Here is a 25,780-nt window from a genome sequence, read left to right on the forward strand (position 1 = left end):
TCCTGCTAGGCAAGCACCGCACCCTGAGCTACACCCTGACCTCCTAACTCTCTTTTGAGACAGGTTCTTACTAAGTTGCCCAGGCTAGACTTGAACTTTCTTTCTTGCTTTCATGGGGCTGGAGAGATGGTTCCGTAGTTATGAGCCCTGTCTCCTCTTCCAGAGGCCCCTGATTTAATTATCAGCACTAACGTGGCTGCTCACCACAGGATCAGAAAACCCGTTCTGGCCACTTCGGGCACTAGTCATGCATGTGGTGCACAAACACATTCAGGCAAAACATCTGAACACATTAAAAACAAATTATTTGTGTGTGTGTGTGTGTGTGTGTGTGTGTGTGTGTGTGTGTGTTGCATGTGGGTGCATGTGCCAAGGTGGTGTGTGGAGGTCAGAAGACATCTCTGTGGGATTATCCCCTCCCACAAGTGGGTTCCTGTGGTCTAACTCAGGTGACCAGGCAGCAAGCACTTGTATCCACTCGGCCCTCTCACGAGACCTTTTTATCTTGCTGCCTCAGCTTCTCCAATAGGTGGGATTACAGACCTGCCCCACAAAGGAGGCTTGGCTAATGCTTGTCAGTCTATCCTGCCTCATAAGTAACTTACATGGGTAATCTATGTTTAAGGAAAAGGAAGACAATCTGTCTTACTTAAAATTAAGAGGACAAGGGTTGGGGATGTGTGTCATTGAGAATGTTTGACTATCATGAATGAGGCCTCGGTACAGACACACGCACACGCACGCACGCACGCACGCACGCACGCACGCACGCACGCACGCACGCACCCACGAGTATTGACTCAGTGCTTACAAGTACTAGCTGCTCTTCGAGAGGATCCAGGTTCTATTCCCAGCACCCACGTGGCAGCTCACAACATCTGTAACTCTCCTCCTAGGTGATCCAATGCTTTCTTGTGGTTCCCAAGGGCATAGTGTAGCCATGTGGCACATAGACATACATGCAGGCAAAATACATGTAAGTAAAATTAATAAAAAGAATTTTTAAACATAAATAAATGGAGTGGGGCATCGGTGGCACATGCCTTTAATCATAGCATTTGGAAAGCAGAGCCAGGCAGATCTCTGTGAGTTCAAGGCCAGCCTGGTCTACAGAGCAAGTTCCAGGACAGGCTCCAAAAGCTACACAGAGAAACCCTGACTCAAAAAACCAAATAAATAAATGGAGAGCCAGGGGTTTCTTATCTATAGAGTGTAACACAAGCCTGTGTTCAATTCCCAGCACCACACGGGACACCATCCTTCCTCCTTTCCTTTACAACAGGTATGTGTAAATTCTGGAGAGGTTTTCTCCTCTGTTCACAGCAGTTATCACTGCCTATCAAAAATCATTTTGCTATATTTCTTTGAGACAGTCTTTTTACATGGCTGTCCTGGAACTCGCTCTGTAGACCAGGCTGGCCTTGAACTCAGAGATCCACCTGCCTCTGCCTCCCAAGTGCTGGGATTAAAGGCGTGCACCACCACCTCTCGGGCAATCTTGCTGTGGTTTCAATTGATGTGCTGCAAAATTTGTCTTGTTCCTGGTCTGAACGAATTCAATTTGAAGTGTTTTTGAGGTAAACTCACTCCTATCCACTACACCTGGGAGGGGCACGAAAACACATGCCAAGAATAATTCCTGAGGTCACAAGACTCGTTTCCTTGGAGTGTTCTCACAAGCACTAAGGATTCTCATTCCGCTCCATTCCTGGACCTGGTTCCAACACTTTTGATTAATTGGGTGGGCTTGGAAAATCCCACACAGACAAGAAATGTAATTGCTTCTTCATTCTCACTCAGGTGGTGTTTTTTGTTGTTATTGTATTTGTGTGCCCCCCCCCTCCATTGGCTGGGGTTAGACTTTGCAATCTTACTCAAATTGGATAGTCTGAAAAGAAGAAATAGAGGAAAGTGATGGGTTACTGTTCCAGGTCATCAAATTCCTAAGAAAGCAGTGAGCCTTTGCGTAAACAAAAGTTTTACTAGGAAGGGAGAATTAAAACACTTGGATAGGCCAGGTGTAGTGGAGCACATGCTTTTGATTCCAGGGTTTGGGAGGCAGAGGCAGGCTGATCTCCGTGTGAATTCGAGGCCAGCCTGGTCTACATGAGCATCAGGACCCCAGAGCTACATAACGCAACTGTGTCTCGAGGGGGAAAAAGCGTGGTGGTGGAAACAAAACTACAAACAAAAACACTTGAACAAAAGTACAGAGTAGGCAGGATTTTCGTTTATCTGTTTTGTTCTTCCAGATAGGGTTTCTCTGTATAACCCTGGCTGTCCTGGGACTTGCTGGAACCGGGCTGGCTTCGAATTCAGAGATCCGCCTGCCTTTGCCTCCCGAGTGCTGGGATTAAAGGCGTGCTCCACCACCGCCCTACATGGATGGGATTTGTTTTGTTTTGTTTTGTTTTGTTTTTGTTTTTGTCTGTTTTTCGAGACAGGGTTTCTCTGTGTAGTTTTGGTGCCTGTCTGGGATCTCGCTCTGTAGACCAACCAGGCTGGCCTCGAACTCACAGAGATTCCCCCTGGCTCTGCCTCCCAATGGGATTAAAGGCGTGCACCACCACGTTTTTTTTAAAGGTTTTAATTCCCTATCTTTTATTATTATTATTATTATTATTATTATTATTATTATTATTATTATTTATTTTTTTCTGGAGATGAGGACCGAACCCTTGTGCTTGCTAGGCAAGCGCTCTACCACTGAGCTAAATGCCTAACCCTTAACTCCCTATCTTAATAAACGCAAATTTTATAGTACTTACAGAAAAGACACACATTTAGTATTTCTAACAGCGAGGTCCCTGAAGTTGATGGACATTCATTTGTACGGGCACTGACACACCCACCGCGCCGCTTGCTGATCTCTGCAAACCTCGCTTACGTACCTTCCTTCCCGGAGACTTTAGGCTCCCAGAGACCCTCTGGTCCCGCCCCCACCATCCTACTGGCCGAGCACCCTCGGGGCTCTACCCTATTGGGTATGCGGTTGTCGTCAGAAAGATCAACCAACCGGGATCAGGCGAAGTCTGCTAGTCCCGGACCAGGCGCGTTCTACAAACGGCTTGAGCGCCGCTATTCCAGCGGATTTTGCTGCTAGGTGCGTCGCCGGTGTCCTGGGCGTGGTGGGGCATTCTGGGCGATTGGAGAGGCCGCAGCCGGAGCGTTGCTCGCCCACCCCTTTCCAGGGGCCCCTGGACCCAAGCAGCCAGCGGTACTTCAGCTTGCGATCACCTCTTCCCCAGAGTTTAGCCGAGACGGTGACCTCCCTCGGGGACAGCCTCGCCCACAAGTAAGAGGGATAGGAACCGGGATCCAAAACCAGGGTGGTGGTAGCTGGTGTGTGCCATCCCAACACGGGGGAGGCCGAGGCAGGGGATGGACGCGGTTAGAGGCCAGTTTGGACTACCTTGAAACCCTGTCTTAAACAGAAACAGGATACTAGAGAGAGGAAGGGCAGAAAGGACTTGGATCCGCCGTCAGGTGGGTTGCATGGGCACTGGAGATTTCAGCCTTCCCTTTCCGGCCCCTCCTCTTCGGTCTTCCCTCCCCGCTTTCCTGTCCTTCTGCAGTCCTTCTCTTTCTCCTTCCCCTCCCTCTTTTCCTCTTTCCCTTCCTTGTCCCTTCCTCCAACTCCTCCCTCCCTCCCTCCCCCACACTTCTCTTATATTCTTAACCTCTCCATCCCGCGGTCTCTGACAGGGTCTCTTGGAGCCCAAGTGGCCTCAAAGCTGCTATGTAGCGGAGGGTGACTTTGAACTTGTGACCCTCCTACCTCCACCCCCCACAGACAAGGATTGCAGGGGTTTTTTTCCTCTTTCCTTTAGCCACTGGCCAGATGGAGCCCAGCACCTCAACCAGGTGAGTGCCTCGCCACGGTATCTAGAAGAAAGAAGACTCACTCGGGTGAAGAGCAAGCTGGGCCAGTGGAGCTTTGGCTGATGAATCTAAGATGCTGTTTTCCCCCATTGAACTCCCAGTGCTGGGCCTGGGAGCAGAGTGAATGAGGAAGCGGGGGAGTAAGTAGTTGGGGGTCCCTAACTCTCCTAGTCTCTGAGATGTGGTCATCTCTTCCTTCTGTTCAGGAGGCTTTTCACCATCGATGACTTTGAAATCGGGCGTCCTCTGGGCAAGGGGAAATTTGGCAATGTGTACCTGGCTCGGCTCAAGGAAAACCATTTCATTGTGGCCCTGAAGGTCCTCTTCAAGTCCCAGATAGAGAAGGAGGGATTGGAGCACCAGCTTCGAAGGGAAGTGGAGATCCAGGCGCACCTACAGTAAGCATGGTCTGTGCGGGACTCCCAGCTGGGAATTTCAAGCTCCTGCTTCCCTCTTGCTGGCCTGACCTGAACGTGGCCTTCTCCACGAGCCCCAAATAAGAACTTTGTTTTCACCTTGAAGATTTTTCTCTGTAGCTCATTCCAGTTAGAGCATGTAACATTCTCTCCCAGTGTGGACACACCAGTCTTGTGTGTGTACACTTGTGCAGGTCAGATGTCAGACCTCCGTTTGTTGCTCCTCAGGTGACATTTTTTTTTTTTTTTAATCATTCCTTTATCCCCAGCACCTGGGAGGCAGAAGCAGGTAGATCACTGAGTTTAAGGCCAGCCTGGTGTATACAGTGAGTTCAAGACCAACCAGGGTTACACAATGAGACACAAATAGTTGATTTTGTTTGTTTGTTTTGTTTCTCAAGACAGGTTTCTCTCTGTTGCCCTGGCTGCCCCGGAACTCGCTTTGTAGACCAGCCTGGCCTTAAATTCACAGAGATCCACCTGCCTCTGCCTCCCGAATGCTGGGATTAAAGGTGTGCGCCACCCCCACCCAGGTAAAAGTAGTTTTTGTTTTTTTTTTTTTAATTGGGGTGGGGTGGCACGTGGGCCCCGTGTGTCACAGTGTGGAGAACAACCTGCAGGTGTTGGTTCTCCCCCTCTGCCATGTGGATTCTGGGGGTGGAACTTAGGTTGGCATTAGTAAAACGCCTGTGCTCGCCATGCCATCTGCCCTGATGCTCCATCCCTCCCTCAGACATCCGAATATCCTGCGCCTGTACAACTACTTCCACGATGCTCGCCGGGTGTACTTAGTCCTGGAATATGCCCCACGGGGCGAGCTCTATAAGGAGCTTCAGAGGAACCACACGTTAGACGAGCAGCGGACAGCCACGGTGAGGGCGGCAGCTCTGGGGCCGGGGCTCGGCCTGTGATGATGAGTTATTTCTTGCGCCTGCCAATATCCCCTTCCCACTTTTTCTTAATTCACTATGTGTGTTTGTGTGTGATATGGGGGGGGGAGACATACATGCCACAGTGCTGCGTATGTGGAAGTCATGAGACAGCTTGGAGGGGAAGAGTCTGCTTTCTTTTTTCCACCTTTGCATGGGAGACGGGGATGGAACTCAGGTCACCAGGCTTGCACAGCAAAGCTTCCTTACCCACTGAGCCATCTTGCTGGCCTTCATTCCACCACCACCACCACCACCCCCTTTTTTTTTCAGTTGGGGGAATCTTGTAACCCAGGCTAGCTCAGGCTTTCCCAGAATCTCCAGGCTGATCTGAAATGTGTGATTCTCCTGGGAGAGCTTCACAAGTCCTATAGACATAGGCCATTATGCCTGGCTCAGATTGCTGTATTTTTCCTGAGGCAGGGACTTGCTATATAGCCGAGAATGACTTGGAACTCCTGTATAGCCCAAGCTGGCTTGAACTTGCAGCATCCTGAGTTGCTAGGAAGACGGACATCTGCCACCACACCCAGCTTTGGACTGTTTCCATTAAATTTTTTTTTTTCTGGGGTGCTGAGATATAACTTGGTGGTCCAGTTTCTTGTGTGTGGCCCTGGGTAGTAGTTCTAGAATACTAGTGTTCATAGTTTGGATTTTATTTTATTTTATTTTTTTGAGAAAGGGGCTCAACTAGCTGGGTGGTTTTGTGTGTCATCTTGACACCAGCTAGAGTCATCAGAGGACAGAGCTTCAGCTGAGAAAATGCCTCCTTGAGATGCAGCTCTAAGGCATTTTCTCATTTAGTGATCAATGGGGGAGGGCCCAGACCATGGTGCCATCTCTGGGCTGCTGGTCCTGGGTTCTGTAAGAAAGCAGGCTGAGTAAGCCATGGGAAGCAAGCCAGTGAATAGCACTCCATCCATGGCCTCTGCATCAGCTACTGCTTCCAGGATCCTGCCTTGTTTTGAGTTTCTGTCCTGACTTCCTTCAGTCATGAACAGCAATGCTGAAGTGTAAGCCAAAGAAACCCTTTCCTCGCCAAGTTGCTCTTTGGTCATGGTGTTTCATTGCAGCAATAGAAACCCTAACTAAGACAGTAGCCTTGACCTGGAATGCTGTATGTAGTCCAGACTGGCCTCAAACTCAGAGATCCTCTTGCCTCTGATACCTGACAGCTGGCCACTGCACCATACCTGGAGTCTTTATTACCCAGCATCAGATTCTAACTTAGGTTGGAAAGCTGGCTCAGGGGGTATGTATACTTGCTGCCTAGGCTGATCATGTAAGTTTGGCCTCCTGGGGCCCACATGGTAAAAGGAGAGATCAAATCCAGAAGGTAGCCTGGGACCTGTGCATGCACTCACATACATACAACCACACAAAAAACAATAAATAAATGTAATAAGAATAGTATATAAAAGGTCCAACTCTGTCATACAGAAAATGGAACCATAAACAAACATATATTGGAAGGCTAGCTGGATGTAGTTTTGCAGACCTTTAATTCCAGCCCTTGGAAGGCTGAGGCAGAAGGATCAGGAGTTCAAGGTCAGCTTGGTTCATATCAAGTTCTAGGCCAATAGGGTTACATAGTGAAACCCTGTCTCAAAAAAAAAAAAAAAAAAAGCTACCTAGAAATTTATAGGGCGCTGAAAGGGAAGCCATAAGCAGACATTATCCCATCAGCAGTAGTTGGGTCAACTGGACAGCAAAATGAATGATTCCTGTAGCCTTCCCTTGAGACCGATTCTTTGGGGAATGTTCTGATTGGCTAAGCACAGGTTCTGTATCTGGCTACTTGTTCTGCCAAGTTCACGAGGAGGACCAGTCCATTTCAGTGTCCATTCAAAGCTATAACCATGGTATTATATTAAAGATATTGGGGAACCAAGAGGGCATAGCGGTACATACCTTTGATCCTAAACTCAGGAAGCAGAGGCATGCGGAGCTCATGAGTTCAAGGCTAACCTGGGCTATACAGTGAGACCTTGTCTTAAAAACAACAGACAAGGTGGGTGGACAATAAGGAGCCACACTGAAGACTGTCCTTGGGTTCCACATATGCATGTGTATGCACACCAAGAAATATTGGGGGCTGGAGAGATGGCTCAGAGGTTAAGAGCACCGACCGCTCTTCCAGAGGTCCTGAGTTCAATTCCCAGCACCCACTTGGTGGCTCACAACCATCTGTAATGTGATCTGGTGCCCTCTTCTTTGTACATAATAAATAAATAAATCTTAAAAAAAAAAAAAAAGGAAATATTGGAATTACCTCAAGAAGTGAGCTTCCATTGCGGTCTTAAAATTCATAATGCCTATTCTACCTCGCAGGGAGGCTGTAAAAGTCTTTCCCCCACCAGATTGCTTTTGTTCACACAGATAATAGAGGAGTTGGCAGATGCCCTGACCTACTGTCATGAGAAGAAGGTGATTCACAGGGACATCAAGCCGGAGAATCTCCTGCTGGGGTTCAGGGGTGAGGTGAAGATCGCAGACTTTGGTTGGTCTGTGCATACCCCCTCTCTCAGGTAGGCCACATGGGATGGTGGGGGGGACCCTCAAACCTTTGAGGAGTTTTCACCTGGGTGAATTCTTCTCACATGTAAGACCCAGATTCAAACAGGGGCTTGTATTTGGACACGGTCTTTTCCAAATGCAGACCTTTAAAGTGCATTGGCAGACTGAAAGAATTGGGTGGAGTGGTGACTCTGAGTAAGAGCACTTCCTGTGTAAACACAAAATTGAGGGGTAGAAACAGGCAGATCCTGGAAGCTTGCTGGCAGCCAGCCTGGCAAAAATGACTGGTTTAGGTTCAGTGAGAAACCTTGCCTTCAAGGAACAAACTGGAGAGCAATAGAGACACCGAATGTTGTGTGTGTGTGTGTGTGTGTGTGTGTGTGTGTGTGTGTGTGTGTGTGCGCGCGCGCGCGCGCGCGCGCGCGCGCGCACACACACACACACAGGCATGTGGGTGCTGGGAAATCCATCTAGGGTCCTTTAGAAGAACAGCCCCCCCCCCCCTTCTGATTAACAGTTTCTCATGGTGTCTGGCCTGTAAGTCATTCTAGCCTCACACACATAGTACTCTTTCCTACCTAAACCTTCCCAAGTGCTAGGATTAGAGATGTGCACCACTATATCTGCCTTCCCTGAATCTTAAAAGTCTGGGCGTGTGTTCACATGTATGAGTGCAGGCACATGTGTGCCATGTTGTGTGTGTGTATGGGGGAATGTCAGAGCACAACCTCATGTGTGGCTCTTCACCTTCCATTCTATTTGAGACAGGGTCTCTTGTTGGCTGCTCATAGTCAGGCAAGCTGGCCTACTGGCCTGCAGGCTTCCAGGGATTCTCCTCTGCCTCCCATCTCACTCTCAGAGCCCTGGGACTATAGACGTGCACCCAGCTTTATGTGGGTTCTGGGGATAGAACTCTGGTCCTCGGGGCTTTCAGTGCACATACTTTACCCATGGAGCCACCTGCCACGGCTGCGCTGAATCTTGATCCATATTAACAGTGGTGTTTCTGAAACCCTGCCTGCCCAGGAGGGGGCTCTTTAGGATGTCCCTAGGTCTCCCATTTCCTTGGAAGCTGAGTGGGACGGGGCGTGGATTTCCCTCATTCTGAGTCTATGCACACACACAGCACTCCCTTCTCTGTCCTGCCCTAGGAGAAAGACAATGTGCGGGACTCTGGACTACTTGCCCCCAGAAATGATCGAAGGGAGGACATATAATGAGAAGGTGGATCTGTGGTGTATTGGGGTGCTCTGCTATGAGCTGCTGGTGGGAAATCCACCCTTCGAGAGTAGCACTCACAGTGAGACATACAAACGCATCCTCAAGGTGAGATGGCCACATGTGTGGCATTCATCAGGGAGGCAGACAGTGAGAGCTCCTGGGTCTTTGAGGGTTGGAGTGTTTGCAAAACACTATATCTGCTATAGCCAGAAGGGTACCTGTGGTGGTAGTTTTTATTTGTGCTCTAACAAATAAAACTTATTTGGGGATCAGAGGACAGAGACAGCCACTAGATTAGACAGACAGAGGCCAGGCAGTGTGGCACACATGCCTTTAATCCTATCACTAGTTAACTGCAGAGGTCTGGAGGTCTGTACAGACAGACAGGAAGTGATAGAGCTCTTGGGCTGAGGAGTTCCTAGACGTAAGACGTGGCTGGCTTGCTCTCTGATCTTTCAGCTTTCAACCCAATACCTGGCTCCAGGTGTTTTGTTTTGTTTTGTTTTGTTTTGTTTTTAACAGAGCTGAGGACTGAAACCAGGGCCTCTCGCTTGCTAGGCAAGCGCTCTACCACTGAGCTAAATCCCCAACCCCTTGTTTGTTTGTTTTTTTTTAATTAATAAGACTGTTTAGCAATTTGTGTTATGGTTAGCTTTTTTTTGAGACAGTGTCTTTTTGGGCCAGGATGGCCTTGAACTCACAGAGATCTAGATAAATCTCTGCCTCTCAAATGCTAGGTTTAAAGGCTTGTGCTACCACTGCCTGGCCTCTATGTTTAATATAGTGGCTGGCTTTTTCCTCTGATCTCCAGGCAAGCTTTATTTGTTAAAGCACAAATAAAATATCACCACAGGTACCCTGAAGAGACTGACAGAACAAGGAGAGAACTAAGCAAAGAGATTAACTAGATTCTCATTCTTCTTCCCCGGCCTCATTAGGTGGATTTGAGGTTTCCTCATTCAGTGCCTGTGGGGGCCCAAGACTTGATCTCCAAGCTTCTGAGGTACCATCCCTCCGATCGGCTGGACCTGGCTCAGATCCTGAAGCACCCCTGGGTCCGGGCCCACTCTCGTAGGATCCTGCCTCCTTGTAGTCAGCCTGCTTCCTGAGCCCTGCCCCTGTTCCTTTGCGGTTATTCAAGGGAGCTCTCCAGGCTCTGTTACCTCATCTGTTTTGCTTGTTTTCTCATTGAAGATGCTAATTAAACCTGATTTAATATCTTTTTGTTTGTGTGAGTTGGTACGTCAATTTGGTAGACTCTTTTGTCTTAACTGTGTGGTGGAGGCGGGGGTGAGGGCGAAGGGTCCACATCAGGTAGATACTCTATTGCCCTCCATCTCATTTTTGGTTTGGTTGGTTTTTTTCGAGGCAGGTTTTCTGTGTTAACAGCCTTGGCTATCCTGGAACTCCAGTTGTCAACCAGGCTGGCCTCGAACTTAGAGATCCACCTGACTCTGCCACCCAGGTTTGGAGATTAAAGGCGTGCACCACCATGCCCGGCTTTCATCTCATGTTTTGAGATGGTCGGTCTCTGAACTGAACATGAAACTCAACTGATTTGGCTAGACTGGCTGGTCAGGGAACACTGAGTATCCTATCTCCAGCTCCCCAGCGCTAAGATCACAGATGCACATCATTGTGCCCAGCTTGTACCAGGGTGGTGGGGATCGTAATCCTTGTACTTCCACTCATGTACAGAGCCACGCCCGCACCCACACATATACAAAATAAGTAATAAGTGAAAAAGGGGGTGGATAAGGAGAGTCGGTATATGTGTAGACGTCTGGGGTCCTCCAGAGTGCCCAGTTTCTTCTCATCTTTACATTTGCCCAGATTTTTGGCCAAGGTTGCAGACCCACCCTCAACCCCCTCGAGTCTACATTTTATATTGAAAAAAAATGGCAGTCTCACCCAGTGCCCGAATCCTCCCAAGCTGTGTGCATTGTTACGGGGTGAGTCTGAAGCCAGGCCTGGTGACCCATGCCTACATTCTTAAGTATTCAGGAGACTGAGGCAGGACGATATCAAAGCCTGCCTGGGTTGTCCAGGAATTTCAAGGCCAACCTGGCCAATTTATTGAGACCGTCCCAAAAATTAAAAGTGAAACAATGTCAGATAATAACAATAGGTATGTCCAAGACACAACGCTGGGTCTATAGTCCAGGAAAACACCAAAGCACTCCAATGGGGGATGGGGAGGGGGTGGGAGGAGAGAGGGGTAGGCAGCAGAGGAAGAACTACATTACCCAGAAGGCACAGCACACGAGTCAGGCGGCTTGCTCGGCAAATGAAAAGCCTAATATAGTCGAGGAGCCTGGCGGTGGGACTTACTGTCCCCGTGCCGTGATGTCATTCTGGCACGACGGTGTGGTCCAGGCCAGCTGTGGAAATCCTAGCAGCCTTCCTAAAGGGCCTGAGGGGCGTCTCCTCTGACAGGCAATCCTGGACATCAGGCGGTGAACCGAGCCGCCGTCAGCCAAGGTCTCCTGCCCGGGAGACCTTGCACGAAGCCCACGGGGTCCACCGGGTTCACAGCCCACGGGGGTCTCAGGATGGCGTCCGCGCCTGTGGACGCCGGGCAGGTGGGTTGACGGAGATGTTTGACGTCTCCTCGGTTCGGAAAGCCTGTCTGTCAAGAGAGCCTCTCGGTTTGTCTTTGTAGTTGTGCTTGTTTAGGAAAAGTGGCTCTGGATGGTCACCCAATTCATCTCCAGTCTTGGTGTTAGGTCTCAAACCTGGGACAAACGACTGAGGTGCTTATTTAACACCAAAGCGGACCTGGCTGCCAGGTTCTTCCAGCATCCCTCAGTCCCTACCTGTTACAGGGTCCTCTTGGTTGGAGTACCTGCCCTCCACCCTAAACACCTCCAGTCCAGGGGCTGGGCCGCCCTTCCCCCAGTTCACCGTCCCTATATAATCCAACCATTTTGGTTACCCCTCTTGTTTTGGGCTTCTGACTGCTGCTGCACCTGGTCTCCCTCCCTCTCCTCACATGGCTCAGGGTCATATCCACTCTGGACTTTTTGTGATGTCCCTGTCTCTAGCTACGCTCCTCCACATATCCATAATAAACTTTCTCCTCTACCACACCTAGGAACTGTCATCTCCTTTCCTTTCCTTTCTTTTTTTATTCACTTAGTACCCGAGAGGGTCATTTATACACATGGACAGTGAAGGCCATACCTAAAGAAGTAGGACTTTGAGCCATAATCTGAGCAACCTGCCACCTTTTCTGTAACAAAACACCTTGGAAGTCAGCCTGTAAGTCATATCTACAGTTAGCCAGATGACTATTTCTCTTGATAATCAAGAGTCCTACACATAACTGTAACAATAGGCAACAGATGACTAGGATGGCTTAATAACTAGTTCCTGCTTGTTGTAGTTGTTTCTGCCTCTAATAAAGGACACACATAGCCCTCAGTTTCCAGGATGACCCTTTGCTAGTTAGCCCCTTACAGCTTGCTCATGCCAAGAATGTCAGGCCTCCAAAAGGTATTTAAGGGACTGAAAGGTGAATGAATGTCAGGCCTCCAAAAGGTATTTACGGGACTGAAAGGTGAATGAATGTCAGGCCTCCAAAAGGTATATACGGGACTGAAAGGTGAATGAATGTCAGGCCTCCAATAGGTATATACGGGACTGAAAGGTGAATGAATATCAGGCCTCCAATAGGTATTTAAGGGACTGAAAGGTGAATGAAGCTCCAGGCTAAAGGCTTTCATCAACTCATAATCCAAACATACATGGTCTCTAGGTCTCTTATTCTTCCTGGTTGACCACTTACGATCTTGTTTCCTTTTCCCCTCTGGCTCACTGCTATTCAGGTGTACCCACCTGACCAAAACTTCTCTCTACTTCTCCAGTCATTAACCCTTGCAGTTCCCTCTGCCTCAGATCATCCTCAGATCCCTGCAAGACCATTCGCTCTGACATTTCTGCTCAGAGGTCACTTTTTAAAAATATAAAATTGTGTGTGTGTTTGATTGTGTGCAAGCTTGTGTCCACTCATGTGCGAGCAATGAGTTTGAGGTCAAAGGACAGTTTTCCGGAATTGGCTCTCTCTTACTTTTATATGGGTTCTGGAGCTCGAACTCAGGTGCCCTGGCTTGGGGGAAAGTACTTTCCCCCTCCAGACTATCTCATTTGCCCAGATAGCACTCTCATTTAGTTATTCCTGTAGTCCCAGCACTGGAGAGCAGAAGCAGGAGGATTGGGAGTTCAAGGTCAGCCCTGGCTACATAGCAAATTTGAGACTAGCTTGGATGACGTGTGACCTTGTCTTAACAAACACAAGCAAAGATATGAAACCCTTCTTGAATTTGTGGACCGCTTTTAGCCCTAAGTCACTGATATATAGGGGACCACATGCTGTAGAAGTTAATGGAAACTAGAACAGTGTGGTATGTTTTGTTTTTTGAGACAGGGTTTCTCTGCATAATAACCCCGAGTGCTCTGGAACTCTCTTTGTAGACCAGGCTGGCCTCGAACTCAGAGACCCACCTGCCTCTGCCTCCTGAGTGCTGGGATACAAGGCGTGCAGCACCACTGCCCGGCTCAAGTGTGGTATGCTTTATTTTTCAAAAGTCTCATCTCAATCTCATGGCTGTTTTTGTTTTTTTCTTACCCACGTTTACCTTTTTCTGTTTTGTCCCCCGCCCCCCCCCCATAGCTGTTGTCGATGAAGTGAGAATTACTGTATTGATCTGGAAATGGAGGCTCAGAGATGAAGTGAGGTACCTGATGTTGCACAGCTCTCGAGTGGTAGTTTCAGGAGCTTGGATTGAAACTCTAGGAGTCTGACTTCAGAACTGAGGACTTGTGAAGCATTCAGCATGGGCAGGAAACTAGCGGGACCAGTGAAGCCCAAGGATTGCTGTCCTTAACGTTGTTGGTATCGGTTCCATTGTTATTGTCATTGTTTTGTCGCTCCTGCGATACCCCGGACAGAACCTCTCCCACAACCCACAGTCGGTGCTCCTCGTTTGTTACTTTCTAAGAGCTTGTTTGTTACTTTCTAAGAGCTCCTGAGTCGGGGGTTGCTGCCCTTCACACTGGCATAATTATGCCCGGTCTTCGTCTTAGCTTTGTTTCCTGTTCCTGGGATAAGATACCCTGACAAAGGTGTTGAGGGAAGCAAGGGTTTATTTGGCTCACAGTCCCGGGTCTGTCACGACAGGGAGGTCAACCGCAGCAGGAGTTTGAGAGAACTGGTTACAGCGTGTTCATGGTCAGAAAAAGAGAGCCATAGGTGCACGCACGCGTGTGCGCCTCCCCTTTTCTCCGTTCATTTGTTCTCGAGGCCGGGTCTCACCAAGTAGCCCCTGGCTGGCCTGGAACTCACAGAGACCCGTCTGTCTCTGCTTCTTGAAGTGCTACGATTAAAAGGTGTGTGCGGTCACGGCCAGCACTTATTTTTATTTATTGGAAAGTTATGTTACTCATTTATGTATGTGTGTGTGTATGTATAGGGTTTGCATTTAGAAACGAGGAGACAACTTCTGGGAGTTGGGTTCTTGCCTTTTGCTATTTAAGGTCCCAGGGGATAGATACGTTGTAAAGCTTGGCCTTTTCCTGATACACAACTCAGTGACTCCACTTCCTCCTTTTATATGCAGTCTAGGGCACAAACCCAAGGAATGGTGTCAATCACTTTTAGGTTGGGTCTTCCCACCTTAACATAATCAAAATGATCTCCCACAGACAAGCCCACAGGCCAGCCGGATCTAGACAGTCCCTCCTTGAGCCTCTCTTCAGGTTGTCGATGAAATCTTGCCATCACATGCCCCGACAGCACATCTCTCCCCGTGGAGCCAGGAAACAGCATGACCTTCAGGATGTGCTGTGTGGTTTGGGCCTTCATTTCTTTATATACCTTTTGAGCAATGCACACATGACATCTTACCGAGCCTCCCAAGGCCAACACTAATGCATTTAGTGACTTTTCAGGTGGCTTTCACCTTTGAGGATGTGGCTGTAATTTTTACCCAAGAGGAGTGGGGGCAGCTGGCTCCAGCTCAGAGGACCCTGTACCAGGAGGTGATGCTGGAAAACCGTGGGCTTCTCGTCTCTCTGGGTAAGTCTTGTGACCTCCCATTTCCAGGGGATGGGTTATCTGATGTTTTCATCCAGGCCTTGATGGTTTAGAGATCCTCTGAGCCCACCTTCTTGTCTTCCCACTGCTTCAGACATTTTTCTAGACTCATCCTTTCCTATGTTGTATTTCTTTTTTTGTTTGTTTGTTTGTTTTGTTTTTCGACACAGGGTGTCTCTGTGTAGTTTTGGTTCCTGTCCTGGAACTCACTCTATAGTCCAGGCTGGCCTCGAACTCACAGAGATCCTCCTGCCTCTGCCTCCCGAGTGCTGGGATTAAAGGCGTGCGCCACCACCGCCCGGCATATTGTATTTCTTTGGGCCAGAAACCTAGTACCTTTAGGCTCCAAGGGTAATACAGAGAGGATGGCAGTGGAAAGAAAGTGGTATTTCGTTGAACCCAGAGGTAGAGTTTCCAGCTTCTTGAGGTAGTGCTTTTTTCCCTCACCAGATTTATTTTCACTATTTTTAGTCATTTGTATGTGTACATGAGTACCTGCAAACACCATGGCCAGCAGAGAGTTGATGCTAATGAGTCAAGAAGGAAGTCTGGTTCAACATGACTCAGTGGCTGGTGTTGGTTCAAACTGTGCGAGTTTGACACCAGGCAGTTTATTTTAGGCATATTAAAGTACTGTACAATTTAGAAGAATATTCCCTGGTGATACTTGATTCTGTATGCACAATAAATCTTAGGCACGACTGCATCAAAACTCTTTGTAAAGTACATGTGACCTCTTCCATGAAGATCAGTGGATTTACTAAGAAAGCAGGCTCAAGGTAAACAGTTCATGATAAGGGTCTGGGAGAAGATAGCACTGTAGATTGACTGAGATAAACATGTGAGTCTGGGGGAGCCAGGTGTGGCCTGGCCACACAGATAGTACCAAGGTCACCAGGCTATAACCACCTTCACTCCCAGGCTTCTGGGTGGAAAACTGGTCATGCATCTCTTTCTTTGAAGAGACAGCCCTGCATGTTTAACATTCCTGGTTTCCCTAGTACTTACCTGTGAGCACAAGGACCTCGTGTCTCCTACATATGTGAGTGTGTCAGTACATGCGTGCAGGTGCTGGAGGTGGCTGGATGTACTGAATGACCCTGGACTTGGAATTGCAAGAAGTTGTGAGCCATGAGACATGGGTGTTAGAAATCAAACTCAAGTCCTCTGGAAGAGCGGTACATGCTCTTAACCACTGAGCCATCTCTCCAGCCCTCTGTGGCTAGTGCTAACTCCATGACCCACATAAATGTGGAAGGAGAGAAGCAAAAGTTCCTGGAGCCACTGTCCTTTCCAGGGGTTAATGTACTTATCGCTGTGGTTCTGGCATGGCCTTAGTTACAGTGGGTTATAGAACATCAGTACCGATGAGTGTGGTGGCTCACACCTACCTATAATCGTAGCACTTGGGAACCCAAGTCAACAGGATCAGGAGTTTGGGGCCACCCTAGGAGACATAGAGAGACCCTAGTAAAGGGAGGAAAAAAGGGGAAACAGAGGAAAGGAAAGGAAGAGGGGATGCAGGAAAGACTTGCTTCTAAACTGAGCTAAATAGACTTGATTTTTGTCTTTTATAAAGTGGTCTGGTCTCATGCAGCCCAGGCTGGCCTTGAACTCATTATATAGCTGAGGATGACCTTGTGTTCCTTATTATCCTGTCTTCGTCTCCAAAGTGCTAGAATTATACTGTGTTAGTGTGTATGCACACCTATGCTATGATACATAGAGCTCAGAGGACAACGTGAGGACTCACTTCTTGCTACATTGATCCTCAGGGTCCGGTTCAGGCTTGGTGGTAAGCACCTTTACCTTGCCCTGTTTATTTTTATTTTGGGGATACGTTTTTGTTTGTTTTGAGACAGGGTCACTGTGTAGACCAGGCAGGCCTTGAACTCAGAGATCCGCTTGTCTCTGCTTCCTGAGTGCTGGAAATAAAGGAATGGGCCACTTACACCCAGTATGTTGCTTTTTAAGACAAGGTCTCACTTTATAGCCCAGGCTGGCATAGAACTTAGTGTCTAACCCAGCTCGGCCTCTAACTTGTGGCGATTCTTTTATTTGCCTCAGCCTCCCAAATGCCAGTTGTCTTAACTAAGTGCTTAGATGAAACTCTATGACCAAAAGCAAGCTGGGGAAGAAAGGCTTTGTTTGGCTTATGCTCACTTCCACGTCATAGTCCATTTTAGGCAGTCAGGACAGGAACTCATGCAGGGCAGGAACCTGGAGGCAGGAGCTGATGCAGATGTCATGGAGGAGTGCTGCTTACTGGCTTGCTTCCTATGACTTACTCAGCCTGCTTTCTTATAGAACCCAGGACCTCCAGCCCAGGGATAGCCCTGCCCACAATGGATTCAATCAATCACTAATTAAGAAAATGCCCTACAGGCTTGCCTACAGCGTGATCTTATGGAGGCATTTTCTCAGTTGAGGTTCCCTTCTCTCCACTGACTGTAGCTCAGCAGTTCAAGACCCCTTTGGGGTTGAACAACCCTTGCACAGGGGTGAACTAAGACCATCAGAAAACGTAAGATACTTGTATTATAATTCATAACAGTAGCATAATTACAGTTATGAAATAGCAACAAAAATAATTTTATGGATGGGGGACACAACATGAGGAACTGTATTGAAGGGTCGCAGCATCAGGAAGGTTGAGAACCACTGCTCTAGCTTGTGTCAAACTGATATAAAACTAGCCAACACACTGATGTTTTAGGGCTAACCATTACCAGTTTCAAGCTTGTTCCTTTTGTATGTTTGGTTTTTTTTTTTAGACAGGGTCTCACTGTGTAGCTTTGGCTGGCCTGGAATTCAGTATTCAGATGGCTGGCCTTGAACTGACAGATATCTATGTGTCTCTGCCTCCTGAATACTAGGATTAAAAGTATGAGCCAACAGCCAGACTCTGATTTTTATTATTGCCCAGCTTTAAGAATTTCTTTGTACACAGGAAAATGAATTAATAATCTTTTTTTTTTTTTTTTTTTTTTTTTGGTTTTTTCGAGACAGGGTTTCTCTGTGTAGCTTTGCACCTTTCCTAGAACTCACTTGGTAGTCCAGGCTGGCCTTGAACTCACAATGATCCACCTGGCTCTGCCTCCCGAGTGCTGGGATTAAAGGCGTGCGACACCACCGCCCGGCTCATTCCTGTTTTAAGTGAAAATACTTGATGTTTTGAATATGCCAGTTTTACTCCTAAATTTTCCCTTAAATATTCTTCAGTCATGGATTAACCTAATATACATCCCTGAGATGCCCTATCAATATTGGTTATGAACATGTCTTAGTTATGGTTTCTATTACTGTGATAAAACACCATGACCAAAATCAGCCTGGGCAGGACAGGGTTCATTTGGCTTACAGGTTATTGTCTCTCATCAGCGGAAGCCAAGATGGGAACTCAAGCAGGAACCAGGAGGCAGGAGCTGATGAAGAGGCCACTGAGGGTGCTGCTTACTGGCTTGCTCCCCATGGGTGCCCAGCCTGCTTTCTTATTGAACCCAGGCCTCCTGCTCAAGGGTGACACCACTCACAACCTCCCACATCTTCACTAGTGTAAAAATGCCCCACTGGTTTGCCTACAAGCCATCCTGCTAGAGGCATTTTTCTCCTTGGAGGTTTGGCTTCCCAAATATGTCTAGGTTTGTGTCACGTTGACGAACACTAACCTGCATAAAAATACTTGGTCCCCCCCCCTCAGTTCAAGGGGTGTGCTTGTCTCTGCACAGTCTCCACAAACACTCTGCCGCTGAGCTGTGTCCCTAGCCCTCCTTTGTGTTTGAAAACAAGGTCTCATCAAGTTTCCCAGGCCAGCTTGGCCTTGCTGTCCGCTTACCTCAGCCTCTCTAGTAGCTGGATTATAGTCTTGTCTTACCAGGCATACCTTTTACAGATTTTAGCATACTCTTAAGTTTCCAAGTCACATGCTAACTTCACTGATATTGCTGAGAGCAGCTTCATTCCAAGGCCAAATTATGGTCCTGAAGTCCCAGATGACATTGAGGTTCTTCATCTCTTTACAGAAAAAAAAAAAAAAAAATTCATGAGTCCATCTTTCTCTCCTCAAAGGGTATCCTGTTCCCAGACCTGAGCTGATGTGTCGACTGGAGCATGGGCAGGAGCTGTGGCCAGTGATGAAAGACCTTTTCCCAAGCATCCATGCAGGTAAGGGACATGGTCAGGACTAGTGGAGTCTCCTGGAGACTTCTCTCTCTTTCCTCCTCCTCCTCTACCTCATTTTCCTCTCCCTCCCTTTCCTTTCTTTTTCCTCTTTCCTTCCTTTTTTATTCTGTGTGTATGTGCATATATATGCCACAGTGTACATATGAGAGTCAGAGGACGACTTGTAGGAGCTGGAAGTTGGTTCTCTCTTTCCACTATGTGGAGTCTGCTTATTAAATTTGGTTTATTAGCCTTGGCTGCAAGCTCCTTCCCCACTTGAGTCGTCTCCTGAGCCCTCTTTTGTTTTCCTTCATACTGGGGATTGACAAGAAAGCGACACATCAAAGGAAGCTTTTTTGTGTGTGTGATGCAGAAGCAGGTGGGTCTCTGTGAGTTCAAGGCCAGCCTGGTTTCCATAGCTAGTTCCAGACCGTCCAAGGCTGCCCAGTGGGAGCCTGTCTCCAAACACGAACCAAAATGTAAGCTTTACCTTTCGTGTTGTGTAGGTGACTGTGGCAAAGCATGTCTTGTAAGAAGTTTACTCATGGGGGAATGGGAAAGAATAGACTCAGTTCGACCTCAGAATAGCAAGAGCAGCCCTTACTGGTCTGAGAGGTTGGTGCTCCCAAGCCCTGTGCCTCAGTATCTGAGGGTACAGGAGAAGGGTTTGTGCAGGGTCTGAGAATTAGTTTTTGTAGTGGAGAGTAAGGAGGGAGGAAGGGCAGAAACTGTTGTTTGTTTGTTTGTTTTTTATAAACCACAGGATGAATGTAAGCCAGATTTCCTGTGGATATGTGATGGGGGTTGGCTGTTTTCTGGAATTCCATGGCGGGTAGGTTTCTTGAATCATTGGGCCTGTTTTTGGCCCTGGTTTTGAGGTGGGGAATTTCCTTCCAGTCTCATGTTTCTTTCGGAACTCTGGAGCTGTGCTCTGTCTAACCCCGTTGCTCGTCTTTCACTCATTGACACTTAGCAAGCAGTTCTTTACCAGTCCGCATGCGTGTCCTGCTTTGATCCGTAGCCTATCCAGCACTTGATGCTATAAGGGTGGGTGCTTCTCAGGTTTTGCTATTAGATAGGGACACCATAGTATTTCATTTTTTCTCATTAGGAATGAGGGGTTAGTGGCTTACTAAAAGATTTTTGGCAATTCTATGTCTTCTGTGAAATAATTCAGATAAGTGAGGTTTTTTTAAACATTATTAACTCAGAGTTCTTTGCACATTTTTTCTTCTTTTTTTTTCTTTCATTCAAACACCTCAGACATGCTAGTAAGTGCCTACTACTGAGTCACACCCCCCCCCCAGTCCACATTCATAATACTTCATTAGTTATATGTGCTAAAAGTATATTTTTGCAGAACTTGAAGTAGTGTTTTTATAGGTAAGTCAGGCTGGCCCTCAACCTGTCTATGTAAATAGCCAGGCTGATCTCAAACTTGTGATCCTTTTATCCCGGTTTCCTGATGTGCTGGGAGACAGCAGACTATCGTTGTTTCTATTTCTTGTATGTGTGTGCATTCATCATGTATATATGTGCCACAGAACGTGTTTGAAGATGAGAGGACAACTGTCAGGAGTCAGTTCTTTCCTGAGGTCATCGGGCTTGGTGGCAGTCGATTTTACCCTGCAACCTTCTCACTAGCCCCTGGGCTACTGTTTAGGAGCTAAGAATGAGCTGCCTTTTTTTTTTTTTTTTTTTTTTTTTTTTTGCTTTTTTGAGACAGGGTTTCTCTGTGTAGCTTTGTGCCTTTCCTGGAACTCACTTGGAACCCAGGCTGGCCTTGAACTCACAGAGATCCGCCTGGCTCTGCCTCCGAGTGCTGGGATTAAAGGCGTGCACCACCACCACCACCACCACCGCCCAGCCAGAGAATGAGCTGCCTTTATGGAAATACTAAGTCAGTGTTGTGCCCAGGTCACAAGACCCCCCAATCAAGACCACCACAGAGCCATTATCTGATGCAAGCACACAGGGGTTTTCATTAACAAAACAAGCAAGCTTGGTCCACATCCAACATCCAACACAGCCACAGCAGGTGGAGGAGAACAGCCCCGAGCACTCACTTTAAGAGGTTTATATAGGAAAGGTTTACATGTGGCTTGGGATTGGACGAGGAGGCTAGGGGTGAGGCAGTTCTTTGAAATTACTGCCTGAACTACAAGCATGAGGTCACTGATGGCTAACAGGATTCAGGGTATCTACAGAGACCTAAGTTTTTACTCCCTATGTCCTGCTTTTGCTGAACCCAGGATATATACATTCAGATTTATTGTTCCAGTCCTACTCTCCTCCGAGGTCAGTGGAGCCCATTACTCCCCATGTCTTGTTTTGCCAAGTCCAGGATACATAGATTTATTGTCCCAGCCTTTTAAGTTCGACTTCTGGTCACTTCTAAAACTGCTGGTCAGCAAATACCTTTGGAGGAGGGGAAGGGGAAGGGTCTCTCAAGATGGCTACTGATTTTTCCCTTTCATCAGGAACTCTTTTTTTTGTTATTGTTGTTTTTATTTGCTTTTTTTTTTTTTTTTTTTTTTTTTTGAGACAGGGTTTCTCTGTGTAACAGCTCTGACTGTCCTGGAACTTGCTTTGTAGACCAGGCTGGCCTCTTAAGTCAAAAATTGAGAGTGTCTACCCTAGACTCTCTTTCCCATCATCTAGACTTTCAATTTGGTCTCCCCTTAAGAGTCAAGAATTCAAGAATCACAAAAATTTACAAACCAGGGTTAATAGATCTCAACGTACTGTTTCAAGTCTGATGTTTTTCTTTAACACGGCACTTTGATTTTTTCTTGTTTCTGTTATTCTGATGTGTGTTGCTTATTTCAGGTAACAATGGAAAAACCAAGGCCGCCGAACTTACCCCTTGTGAGCCAGCCCTATCTAAGGGAGTCTCACTCCAGGGCAAGTTGACCAAAGAAGCCTCAGAGGACTGGCAGTCAGTGCAAACTCCTGGTCAGATTGGTTCTTCAGAAATGCAGCGAGGACACTTTCAAACAGGGATAGAGCCTCAGAGCAAGCTGCCTCCTGGGAAAGTCAGCCTTGGACGTGATAGCTTAGGGACAGCTGAAGACATGTGTTCAGAGGTTGTACAGAAGCACGTTTCTTCAGAAAGTGCTGTCAGTAAGTGCCCCTCGAATGAGTCAGATAAGGACCCTGTAATTCAGGAGGAGGAAAGAGTCTTTAGATGTCATGATTGTGGCAAAGTATTCAGCAAAAAGCGCCTCCTTGCTCGCCATGAGAGGAGTCACTCTGGAGTGAAGCCGTATGAGTGTAAGGAGTGTGGGAAGGCCTTCAGCAAGAGCACATACCTTCTTCAGCACCACATGGTCCACAGTGGGGAGAAGCCCTATAAGTGCATGGAGTGTGAGAAGGCCTTCAGCCGCAAATCCCACCTTACCCAGCACCAGCGGATCCACAGTGGGGAGAAGCCTTATAAGTGTGATAAATGTGGCAGAGCTTTCACACACCGCTCTACTTTTGTCTTACATAACAGGAGCCACACGGGAGAGAAACCTTTCGTTTGTAAAGAATGTGGGAAAGCTTTTCGAGACAGGCCAGGCTTCATTCGACACTACATCATCCACAGTGGGGAGAACCCGTACGAGTGCTTTGAGTGTGGCAAGGTCTTCAAACACAGGTCCTACCTCCTGTGGCACCAACGGGCTCATACTGGGGAGAAGCCGTACGAGTGCAGTGAGTGTGGGAAAGCATTTTGTGAGAGTGCAGCCTTGATCCACCACTATGTGATCCACACTGGGGAGAAGCCCTTTGAGTGCCTCGAGTGTGGCAAAGCCTTCAACCACAGGTCGTACCTCAAGAGGCACCAGCGCATTCACACTGGGGAGAAGCCTTATGTGTGCAGTGAGTGTGGAAAAGCCTTCACCCACTGCTCCACTTTCATCTTGCATAAAAGGGCCCACACTGGAGAAAAACCCTTTGCGTGCAGAGAATGTGGGAAAGCCTTTAGCAACAGAGCTGACCTCATTCGACACTTCAGCATCCACACTGGAGAGAAGCCGTATGAGTGCATAGAATGTGGGAAGGCCTTCAACCGGAGGTCAGGACTCACAAGGCACCAGCGGATTCATAGTGGGGAGAAACCTTATGAATGTGTTGAGTGTGGGAAAACCTTCTGCTGGAGCACAAACCTCCTCCGACACTCCATCATCCACACTGGAGAGAAACCCTATGAATGCAGTGAATGCGGAAAGGCCTTCGGCCGCAGCTCATCCCTCACTCACCATCGAAGGATGCACAGTGAGAGCAACCCTACCAGTGAAGCAGGTGAGGAAAAGCCTTTCACAAATGGGCAGGCTTCTGTCGACATCCAAGAACTTCTATTGGGAAGTGACTTTTTTAATGTAACCACTGAGGAAAATCTTTTCCAGGCAGAAACATCTTGTATAGCACCTGCTAATTCATACCAAAGAGAAACCCTGAAAGTGTCTTCACTGTGAGAAAACTTGTTGCAGATTGTTGCTTGTCCTGTGAAAACATATTAGAAATTGAGCATTATTTTCCACCTGAGAATGTAGGAGAGACACCCAGGGGTTATTTTGCATTCATGAAAACCTTCCCAGGTGTATCTCTCCCCTACTTTGCAGTGTAGTGTTAGTTCAGGAATGTCTGTGAAAAGGGGGTGGCATAGGGATGAAAAACTTTAGCACTGCTTTCACGCTGTCCTGCCAAGTCTGTGTCATTTGCTAATGGATTTCTAATGTGGGTGAGAGTGAAGGAGTGAAGGATGATGACCCTTTATATGTCTTGTGTTTGTGCATACATACATACATTTATTTATATATATACAGAGAGAGAGATTATGAATATGTATGTATATTCATTGCTGTCTAGTATTAAAAAATTGAGAACAAATCTAGAAACTTATTGTTTCCCTTGTTCCACATATTTCTCTAGTATAACATTAGTTGTATGAGAACTATGAAAGCTTAAGTTATGAAATACTTTAAGAAGGTAAGGCAGTGTGTGTGTGTGTGTGTGTGTGTGTATGTGTATGTATGTGTGTGTATGTGTGTGTATGTATGTGTGTGTATGTGTGTGTATGTATGTGTGTGTATGTGTGTGTGTATGTGTGTGTGTATGTGTGTGTATGTGTGTGTGTATGTGTGTGTATGTATGTGTGTGTATGTGTGTGTGTATGTGTGTGTATGTGTGTGTATGTATGTGTGTATGTATGTGTGTGTATGTGTGTGTGTGTATGTGTGTGTGTGTATGTGTGTGTATGTATGTGTGTGTGTGTATGTGTGTGTGTGTGTGTATGTGTGTGTGTGTGTATGTGTGTGTGTGTGTGTGTGTGTGTGTGTGTGCTCCTGAGACTAAACCCAGGACTTTTGTCGCCACTTTTTTTATGCACTACTTAAGATTTTGTCTGAAAAAAAAACTGTGTCATTCCAAACACTACTTAGAATTTTCATTGATTCCCAATTATTGGATTCCTTGATTGCCGAAGCTATATAGTAAGTATCAAAATGGGATAAGATGATTGTTTATTTAAAATTGATTTAGCACTATTTTTTTAAATCTCTCTGTATATTTCAGTGTATGTCTTTCTGGTTTTGTAAAAAATGAGATCTTGTTCAAATTTTAATAGAAGTTGAGTTAGATCTGTGGATCAGTTTGTTGAGAATTGATATCTTTGTTTCAAATCTTCCAGCTCAGCAACATGGTATGTCTTTTCATTTAAGTATTCCTTGATTTATTTCATTGCTGTTTTTATAGTTTATACCCATATAACTTCTGTACATTTTAAGGGATATTTATATCTTTTATTTTTTAGTAATTATAATTGGGATGTTTAAACTTTGAATTTCTTCATGGTATTGAATTTGGTATAGTGTACAGAAAGGGTCTTTTTTCTTCTACAACTTTGTTGAAGTATTTCTAACCATTTTAAAAATTTTTGAGAATCCTTAAAATATTAAACAGATAAATGTCTGCAAACAGTCAAATAGTTTTTCTTCCTTCTCATCTGTATAGCTTCTTTTTCCTTTTCTTTTCTTTTCTTTTCTTTTCTTTTCTTTTCTTTTCTTTTCTTTTCTTTTCTTTTCTTTTCTTTTCTTTTCTTTTTTCTTTTCTTTTGAGACAAGGTTTCTCTGGGTAGCCCTGGCTGTCCTGCACCTTGCTCTGTAGACCAGACTAGCCTCAAACTCAGAAATCTGACTGCCTCTGCCTCTGACATGCTGGAATTAAAGGCGTGCACCCCCACTACCTGGCTTCATCTATATAGCTTGTATTTCTGTTCTTTGTATTGCACTAGCACTTTCAGTATACATTAAAACTAGTGAGAATTTACCTATACTTGGTTCCTGATGTGTTCACTTCTTATAAGTGATGCTAAATGTAAGGAGTGTGTGGGTGTTAAATCAAATGTAGGAAATTTCCTTTTGCTGGGGTATTTTTGTTACTGGGTGTTGGAATTCATCAGGCATGTTAATGTGTTAAGTTGAAGTCTATTGATGTGATGCTTCACATAAAGCTTTGAATGTCAAACCAGACTTGCATTCTGAGAATAGCCAGTGTATAATTTTGTTTAGATTTTG

General features: G+C 46.6%; 2 protein-coding genes across 9 annotated transcripts; both read left to right on the plus strand.

Annotated features, from left to right (window-relative positions):
- Positions 1-34: 34 nt before the first annotated feature.
- Positions 35-10,187, plus strand: Aurkc (aurora kinase C). Of its 3 annotated transcripts, XM_042268293.2 has the most exons (8): positions 35-3,295; positions 3,435-3,486; positions 3,831-3,864; positions 4,089-4,280; positions 5,032-5,170; positions 7,607-7,755; positions 8,896-9,070; positions 9,904-10,187. In XM_042268293.2, exons 3-8 carry the CDS (start codon positions 3,842-3,844, stop codon positions 10,072-10,074), a joined length of 849 nt encoding a protein of 282 aa, XP_042124227.1. In that variant the 5' UTR covers positions 35-3,295; positions 3,435-3,486; positions 3,831-3,841; the 3' UTR covers positions 10,075-10,187. The 3 variants fall into 3 exon arrangements, with proteins under 3 accessions (XP_042124227.1, XP_042124202.1, XP_076426913.1); XM_042268268.2 differs by lacking the exon at positions 3,435-3,486; XM_076570798.1 differs by lacking the exons at positions 35-3,295; positions 3,435-3,486 and having other exon boundaries at positions 3,506-3,864.
- Positions 10,188-11,277: 1,090 nt separating this feature from the next.
- On the plus strand, positions 11,278-25,175 carry LOC102920010 (uncharacterized). Of its 6 annotated transcripts, XM_076570750.1 has the most exons (6): positions 11,278-11,547; positions 13,439-13,531; positions 13,638-13,701; positions 14,915-15,041; positions 19,128-19,223; positions 22,050-25,175. In XM_076570750.1, exons 4-6 carry the CDS (start codon positions 15,008-15,010, stop codon positions 23,678-23,680), a joined length of 1,761 nt encoding a protein of 586 aa, XP_076426865.1. In that variant the 5' UTR covers positions 11,278-11,547; positions 13,439-13,531; positions 13,638-13,701; positions 14,915-15,007; the 3' UTR covers positions 23,681-25,175. The 6 variants fall into 6 exon arrangements, with proteins under 6 accessions (XP_076426865.1, XP_076426855.1, XP_076426858.1 ...); XM_076570740.1 differs by having other exon boundaries at positions 13,638-15,041; XM_076570743.1 differs by lacking the exon at positions 13,439-13,531.
- Positions 25,176-25,780: the final 605 nt, after the last annotated feature.

The sequence above is a fragment of the Peromyscus maniculatus genome, chromosome 1 (genome assembly GCF_049852395.1).
Source record: "Peromyscus maniculatus bairdii isolate BWxNUB_F1_BW_parent chromosome 1, HU_Pman_BW_mat_3.1, whole genome shotgun sequence".
NCBI lineage: Eukaryota > Metazoa > Chordata > Mammalia > Rodentia > Cricetidae > Peromyscus > Peromyscus maniculatus.